Genomic DNA, 8,279 nt, shown 5'->3' on the forward strand with positions numbered 1-8,279 from the left:
CTCTCAAAATCTAGACCTTGCCTAGAGTTTGCCAAATTACACACGAGGTAACCTAATTGAATGTGCTTTTAATGGAACAGGCTCTGGATCCCCCAGCCCAGGGCAAAGAGCACCAGCATAGTGGCTTCTGGTCCTCCCACCTCCCTTGAGGGTATTACCCTTATTTCTCAGAAACTGGCTAGAGAGGATGTGTACAAAACACCTAGTGTGTGCTGTGTTTATTTGTACTGGGAGAAGAGCACAGGACACATTCTTACCCCAGGTTCTCCCTGGTTTATCCATGATCCCAAAGTAACTGTTAAGAACTGTTTCCTATTCCAAGCTTTGTCTTGCACCTCTGAGAGGCAACTTCTGAGAGCCTGGCCCCTGCTCACCATTCCCACAGCCTCATCCAGCCCACCATGGAGCCTCACTTAGATGAACTCCCATTGAGGGACCTGCATTTTCTTAGGCCCAACACCGCCTTGATTAGATAATTCATACTTGACTGTTCTCATGTGGAACTACCTCCCTCCCTTCTTATCATGTATCCTTTTGGTCTTAGAGCGAATATCACCATTTTCCTTAGATGATAGCTGCTTCTCGACCTTATAATTTTAAGGTCAGTTGCCAGGTTTTCTTTTTCTTAGCCCTCCCAGTACTAGCATGGATCCTTCCAAGAGCAGACGCTCAATTAACACTTGGAGAATGAGTGTGTCAGCATGAGGTCTAATTTATTATGATTTAATTCTACATTCTTAAATAAGCCAGACATATATGGTTATCTTTCATTTTCTTAAAACACAGAGTAAAAGCATTTAGGAAACCAAATATTGACCATCTTACACTCTTTCTCTATTTCTTAATCCCACACATTTTACTGCTGACTTTTTTTAAAAAAACATTTTCAAGGAAATGCTTATTCTAATTCCAAGTTATCTTGCACCAGATCACTAAATAAGATATAACTTTTCTCAATCTGCTTTACGAAACAGCAAAATTTTTACTCTTAAACAACAAATATGACCAATATCTATCCTAAATTTAGATTACAATGATAAATAAAAGGAAAATTTCAAAAGTATGCCCCAAAATACAGATAAATCTTCAAATTATCCATTTAGAACAGAAACAAAAAGGTATTATACAGTGTGTTCCCTCCAGTAACACCCAGTCCTTCACTCCTTGGAACAGTGACTGCCCTCTTTAACTACAAAATGAAAAATTTGCTTCAACTTCACTAGGCGTGGGAAGAGCTGCTAGCCTTGACCTTGGAACATTTTCTGCCCATGGCACTACTGCCATCATTGAATGTAGCTGCAGCTTGGACTCTTTCTTCCTCATCTCTCAAAGCCTCTTCATACCAGAACTGGAACGCACTGGGGACAGTTTGATTGACCTTGGCCCAAAACTCCAGTACCTTCATCTTGCTGGTTTCAGCATGGGCTCTTGGACCCCACAGGAATTCATAGCGTGCAGGATCACTGTTGGGCACTTGTCGGTACTCCAGGTATTTCAGCTTCACCAAATCTTGGGTGATGAGCTTTCTGGGCTCCCCAAATATGAAGTGTTTCTTCCCATCATATATTCTCATCTTATTCAGGAATTCCCAGATCTTCTCCTCAGTGGCACAGTTGCCCTTCATGAAGATCACGCCCAGGAGATTCAGCAGGAGACCTGTCTTGGGAAATCCCCTCCCACGAGTCACTGTCCCATTGTTGGGGAGACCCATTTTGCTGACAAGGACATAAGAGTCCTTGGTAGAATCAACTTTCTTTAAATCAACACCAAATACCACCTCCATGTTAAAAGAGGCTTTTTTAAGAATCTCAGGGAAGTGATTCTCATGCCTTTTTTGGACAATTTTTAGCATATCTGCTTTCATAATGGGCTTTTTCATTTTGTACATTTCCATCAGGAATTGCACCAACATATTTGTCTGAATGGTTAGAGGGTCTGTGCGAGACCGCACAGTGGAGGATAGACCCTGAGAGAAGCTTTGCTTTTTCTCAATTTTACTGTTGGCTCCCTTGTATGACTTTTTGTGATAAGCATCTACAGATGTAGTGGTGGACAGCGCTCTCTGAGGCTTCTTGAGAACACTACCTGACCTACCAGCAGACTTTTTCTGGATAGTCGCCTCCAAAATAAGAGGAGATGAAAAAGATACTTTTTTCTTCTGAGTTGCAGTCATCTGAGCACCCTGGTGACCCTGGATCTGACCCCAGGTCCGCTGGCATTTCTCACGTGCACGGAGCGTACTCTTCTGACCCCGAGGCATGATGGCTGTGATCAGGAACAGCAGGCAGGAATGTCAGCAGAAGAGCAGGTGACACAGGCACCTGGAGGAGAGAGAGAAAGAGAAGGTATGAGAGCCTTCAGCAGAGAGGTACCACTTTGGATTTAAAAGAAGACCGCCTCTGCAGTTTTCTGTGAGAGCACTGCTCTAGAAACCCAGAGGGCTTCTGTTCTGATCAGTTTGTCCTCTGAGAACCCTGGGAAGGTAATTAAAGTGTGCCTTAGGCCGCAGCCTGCCAGCCCTGTTCTGTGTATACTGGGACTGAGAGCGGCCATGACATGTCTAGTCCTTGTGGATTTCCTTTTACTCTGGGGCAGGAGGTTTCTCTCAGTTCACATTCAGGACCATCATAAAAACTGTCAGGGCTGGGTCCCCTCCCCTGTGCTGCACTAAATTTGACACCTCCAACAAATGTCCTCATCTCCTTGGGACCACCTAAGAGGAGGTGAAGGAATGTCTCAGCCTCACCACCCCTGACAGGAGGAGATGAACTAGGTGCTAAGGAGGAACTAGGTGCTAAGAGCACTGTGGAGACCTACCCTTTCCTGGGCTTATTGGGGTTCTGATACCTCATTCATAGTCCTCATCTTGTCTCTAGATAGGACCTAGGACAGCTGCCTCTGCTGATCTGATGCCCCTCACTTTAGATAAAGGCCCTCAGCAACCTAATGCCATTAAAAGAGGGTGAGTTCACATACACCTGACCTCCATGCCCAGCCTCCTCAGGGCTGCAGGTGGGGAGTGGGGGACTCTTTGTTGTCTCTTCTTTATGTGGGAAGAGTGATATCACTAGTCCTCATTCAGGGTCCTCACTGTGACCCCTGTAAGGCTCTGGGTCTCCTCCCTCTTCCATCTGCAGAACTGGGGCATGTAATTAGTTCAACCTTTCTGGCACTCCCTAGGCAGTAAGGGGGGCTGATGTTATTCCAAGGCTTCCCGGAGCTGAGAGAAGAAGCATAATTTGTGGGACTCTACTTTTTAGAGACAGTGTTCCCTTTAGCTTTCACTCAGGTCTCTGATCTTGACTCCTAGTAGGATGTGGGACACTTCCCTCCATTAACCTAAGTCCTCCAGCCTCAAAACAAGGACCTAGACAGGGAAGTCAGAGACCCCTCCCCTATGAATACCTTTGCCTGGAACTTGCAAAATGAGTGCAGGGACGTTGTTTGTGTTGACACCTCTATTGCAGAGAGATTCCTTCATTAGTACTCAGGGCCCTCACCTTGACTCCAGTTAGGACCCAAGTCTCTCTTCCACCTGCTGAACTGGCCCTACTTTCTTAGACCAAGGCCCTTCCCTCCCTGAGACTTTCCAGGCAGACATCTGTCAGACAGCTTTCAAGGTATTCCCAGGGAAGACTTCAGGGGCAGGACTTAGTGTGGCCCTCTTTGTTATAGGTTGGGGGATGGTGGTCCCTTTCGTCCACATTCAGGGTCTTGACCTTGACTCCAGAACAGTCCAAGGAATTCACCCTCTGCGGAAGGGATACCGTGCCCCTCAACTCCAGATCCTCCCCTTCAAAGCACTTCCAAGGAGGTGAGGACGAGCTTTATCTGTTCACAGCTTCCTGGGGTCTGATGACTGACAACAGGGGTGGAACTCTATGGGACTTCACTGTTTTGGAGTCGCCAGTCCCTAGATTCTCATTCAGGGTCTTCACCTTGGTATCTTATCACAGCCTGAAATTTCTCCCTCTACTGACCTGAGTTCGCTAACCTCCAAACAAAACCCTCATCTCCCTGAATACTTCCCTCCCTGGATGGGGAAGTCAGGGCCCCCGGTTATGACTACCCCTATCTGGAGCCTTCTAAACTGGCTAGCAGCAGTGAGACCCTGTCTGAAAAAAAAAAAATAAATAAATAAATAAATAAGACAAGGACCACTGGTGCTAACCAGGGGAATGCTAACCAGTAGGGCTGCTGCTGCTCTCTGTTGACGCCCCTCCTGGGAAGAGATCCTGTCCTTTAGCACTCGGAGACTTCACCTTGGCTCCAGTCAGGGTCCAGGTCCTCTCCAACCCAATAACTGGGGCTGCTCCCTTAGTGAAAGGCCCTCCCTCTGGGAGCCTTTCCAGACAGAACTCAACCGGGACCTCCCAGGGTCAACCACAAGGGTGAGACGTTGTGGGTCCCCCTTTGTAATGGGCAGGGAGTAGTCCCTTCGGTCCCTGCTCAGGGTTCTTACCTTTACTCCAGATTAGTACTAAGAATTCACGCTAGGCTTCGGACCCGACTGAAGCTATTGCACCTGTCAGGCCAACAGCCTCACTTTCAAAGCGGAAGTGAGGATGAGCCACGTCCCGCTCGGGGTCTCGGAGGGCTGCCAGCAGGGGGTGAGACGCTGGGACCCCGCTGTTCTGGAGTCAGTGGTCCCTAGGTCCTTATTCAGGGTTCTCATCTTGATACTAAGTGGAGCAGAGTAACACCTCTACCGAGTGAAGTCCGCCAACCTCCAAAATCCTCCCCTCCCATAGTCCCTAGAGGGGAAGTCTAGGCATGTTATCGGGCCATGTCCTGGGGCTTCAAAGACCTGAAAACAGGGTTAGGGATTTTGGTGGGCCCCTCTTTTGGAGAGAGGTTCCCTGGTTAGCACCAGTGGGCCTCATTTTTTTTTTTTTTTTTTCTTTTGAGACAGCGCCTCACTCTGTCTTCCAGGCTGGAGTGCAGCCGCGCGATCTTGGCTTACCACAACCTCCGTCTCCCAGTCCTCGAACTCCTGTGCTCAAGCGATGCGGTTGTCTTCGTCCTCCCAAAATGCTGGGATTACAAGCGTGAGCCAGAGCCCTGCCTTTAAAAAAAAAAAAAAAGTGTCTATTTATTTATTTATTTATTTATTTAGAGACGGAGTCTCGCTCTGTCACTCAGGCGGGAGCGCAGTGGCGCCATCTCCGTTCACTGCAACCTCTGCCTCCCAGTGATTCTCCTGCCTCCACCTCACCAATAGCTGGGACTACAGGCACCCGCCACCACGCCCGGGTAATTTGAAACAGTGTCTCTCTCTGTCGCCCAGGCCAAAGCGCAGTGGCGTGATCTCGGCTCACTGCGGCCTCGACTCCTAGCGCTTAAGCAATCCTCCCACCTCAACCTCCCGGGTGACTGGGACTACAGGGGTGCTCCACTGCTGCCTGGCTAATTTTTTTTTTTTTCAGAGACAGGTTTTTGCCATGCTGTCCTGGCTGGTTTCGAACTCCTGGGCTCAAACAGTTCACTCGCCTCGGCCTCCCAATGTGCTGGGATTACAGGCGTGAGAAACCGCACGGGCTTGGTCTTCATGTTGACTCTAGTTAGGGCCAAGGCACCTCTGAAGAACTGAGGCTGCCCTGTTAGACAGAGCCTTCCCCTCCCTGAGACCTTCCAGGCTGAAATGAGAGGCAAGCCAGTTTTATAGCTCTGCCTGTTTTCCAGGGTTAAAAACATGGATTGGGCTCCGTGAAGTCCCCTCATTTGTGGGTTTAGTTTTCCCTTTTTTACTCACTCAAGAACCTCACTTCGCTGCTGGCCAGTCCTGGGACTCCACCTTCAGTTCCATGAATCCTGCTCAGATCAAGGTCCTCTGAGATCTAGGCTGAAGCTTCGATGAGCCACATTAGGCCAGGGATGTTTGGGTCCTGTGAGAGCAGACAGCGGAGTCAGGTTTCTATGGGACATCACTGTTCTGGCTCCTCCTTGTTCTTCATTCAAGGTCCTCCCTGATATCTGCCAGACCCTGGATCCTCCCTCTGGTTAACTGAGGTCACCTTAGGTCAAAACTCTCACTTCACTGAGAACTCTGAAGGGTAAAAGAGAGGCTGCTCAGTCTGACTGTACTGCCTGGGGCATTCTAGGCCTGATAACAGGTTTGGGTAGGTCGAGGAAGGCCCCGTTATCTTTTGGTGTGGTTGTCTTTCCAGTATTTATTTATGTGTGTCCTCCTTATTTTCTCTTGCCTCTCTGAATGAAGGCTTCCTGGGAAATGCCACATCCCTGCAAACTCTTGGACGATGTTCCTACTGCAAACCTTGCAAGTCTGTGCCCCAGGGCTAATGTGAGGTAAAGAAACTATAACACAAAGCAGGGAGTCCAGGGTAGTTGGTGGGTTGTCAGAGAAATATGATGCTGATTTACTCTTTTCAATAGCCAGCATTAGCCTCTTATGTGACTTCTGTTTTAATTGATTTACTTCTTAAGGGGAAGGAGCTGTTCAGGATGATTGCGTGGTCCCTGATTTTGAGGTTATCTGACTGTGCATATGTAGATGATCATATTGTCACTGAATAATATCTCTTTCTCCTCTTTATTCATAGCTTTCATTTATTTTGATATTCTTTATTGCTTTGGCTATGTATTCCAATCCAATTCTTTGGGCACAGAATCCTTCTTTTTAACCCATGAGATATATTTGGAAGTATTGAGAAGAAAAGTGAATTAAGGAACACAAAGTCTGCTCCAGGCAGAGAGGAATAGAATGAAGAGTGTGGGCTCTAGAAGAATTCAGAACAAGAGTCTAGTCCCAGCCCTGTCACTTATTCACCCTGTGAATTTGAGCATATTACCAAACTCCAAACAAAGAAATAATAATCAAACAAAATGCTGCTTAGCAAGGACAATTATACAATTTATAAAGTGTTTGTGGAAGAGCCTTCCCCAATTGGATACAACTCAAGTCTCAAAATTTTTGTCAATGACCAATATGTTTTTCTAACCCTTCTATGTTAACCACCCCTGTTTTGATTTTTATTATTTATTTATTTTTTGAGATGGAGTCTCAGTCTGTCACCCAGGCTGGAGTGCAGAGGCACTATCTCAGCTCACTGCAACCTCCGCCTCCGGGCTCAAGTGATTCTCCTGCTTCAGCCTCCCTAGTAGCTGGGATTACAGGTGTCCATCACCACGCCCAGCTAATTTTTGTATTTTTAGTAGAGAGGGGGTTTCACCATGTTGACCAGACTGGTCGTGAACTCCTGATCTCAAGAGATCCACCTGCCTTGCCTCCCAAAGTGCTGGGATTACAGGCATGAGCCACCATGCCTGGCCATACCCCTGTTGAATATCCTTTTAATAGAGTGGGCTCTTGATTCTCCAACCCAGGACAAAGAGTGCCAGCACAGTGGCTTCTGGGCATCTTACCTCCCCTGAAGCTGTCATCTTCCTTATTTCTCAGAAACTCACTAGAGATGATGTACATAGAACACCTAGGTTGTGCACTGTATTAGACTGTGCTGGGATAGGGACATAGAACACTTTTCACATCTGTCCTAGGTAGGGGTTCTCTCTGGTTTTCCCACAACAGGAAAGTAAATGTTAGGGACAGTTTCCCATTCCAGGCTTAGTCTCTCAACACTGAAATGCAGCAACTGCATAAAGCACTTAGATTTGTGCACTGTGACTGTGTTCTCCTGCACTGGGACAAGAGCACAGGACACATACCATCCCTGCCCCAGGTTCAGATTCTCTCTGGTTTATCCACGAGCACAGAATGGCTGTTAAGAACTACTTCCCATTCCAGGCTTTGTCTCACACCTCTGAGAGGCACCATCTGAGGGTCTGGCCCCTCCCACAGCCTCATCTAGCCCACTACGTAGTTTCCGTTAAAATTACCTCCCACTGGGGGATTTGAGGTTTCCTAATACTCCAAACTGCCTTGCCTCAGGGCGTTTACACTTGATTGCTCTCATCTCAAACCTCCTCTGTTCCCCATTCCTCCTTTGTACTTGTTCTTTAAGTCTTAGAGAGTACCTCATCATCTTTTTTTTTTTTTTTTTTTTTTTTTTAATGACAGCTGCTCCTAGACTCTAAAATTAAATGGACAAGAAATTGATTTGTTTTGGGGAAAACATTCCCAGTACTAACATGAAGACTTCCAAAGAGCTGATGCTCAATTAATGATTAAGGAATAAACAAGAGAGTAAGTATGAAGTCCAATAAATTTGGATTTCATCTCTCCTACATTCTTTAATCATCTAAGAAAATCCAGACACATAACTCTTAATTTTATAAGAAGAAAGACTAAAAGGAATTAGGCA

General features: G+C 46.8%; 1 protein-coding gene across 1 annotated transcript; it reads right to left on the reverse strand.

Moving 5' to 3' along the window:
* Positions 1-692: 692 nt before the first annotated feature.
* On the reverse strand, positions 693-5,913 carry LOC105490362 (MAGE family member B3). The gene is made up of 3 exons (XM_011755887.2): positions 5,753-5,913; positions 4,964-5,065; positions 693-2,321 (listed from the first exon to the last, which is right to left on the reverse strand). The coding sequence occupies exon 3, from the start codon at positions 2,258-2,260 to the stop codon at positions 1,220-1,222; it is 1,041 nt and encodes a 346-aa protein (XP_011754189.1). The 5' UTR covers positions 2,261-2,321; positions 4,964-5,065; positions 5,753-5,913; the 3' UTR covers positions 693-1,219.
* Positions 5,914-8,279: the final 2,366 nt, after the last annotated feature.

The sequence above is a fragment of the Macaca nemestrina genome, chromosome X (genome assembly GCF_043159975.1).
Source record: "Macaca nemestrina isolate mMacNem1 chromosome X, mMacNem.hap1, whole genome shotgun sequence".
Taxonomy (NCBI): Eukaryota; Metazoa; Chordata; class Mammalia; order Primates; family Cercopithecidae; genus Macaca; species Macaca nemestrina.

Bases quoted from the DNA above. Each gene is read 5' to 3' on its own strand.
- LOC105490362 (XM_011755887.2), bottom strand. From the start codon at position 2,260: ATGCCTCGGGGTCAGAAGAGTACGCTCCGTGCACGTGAGAAATGCCAG.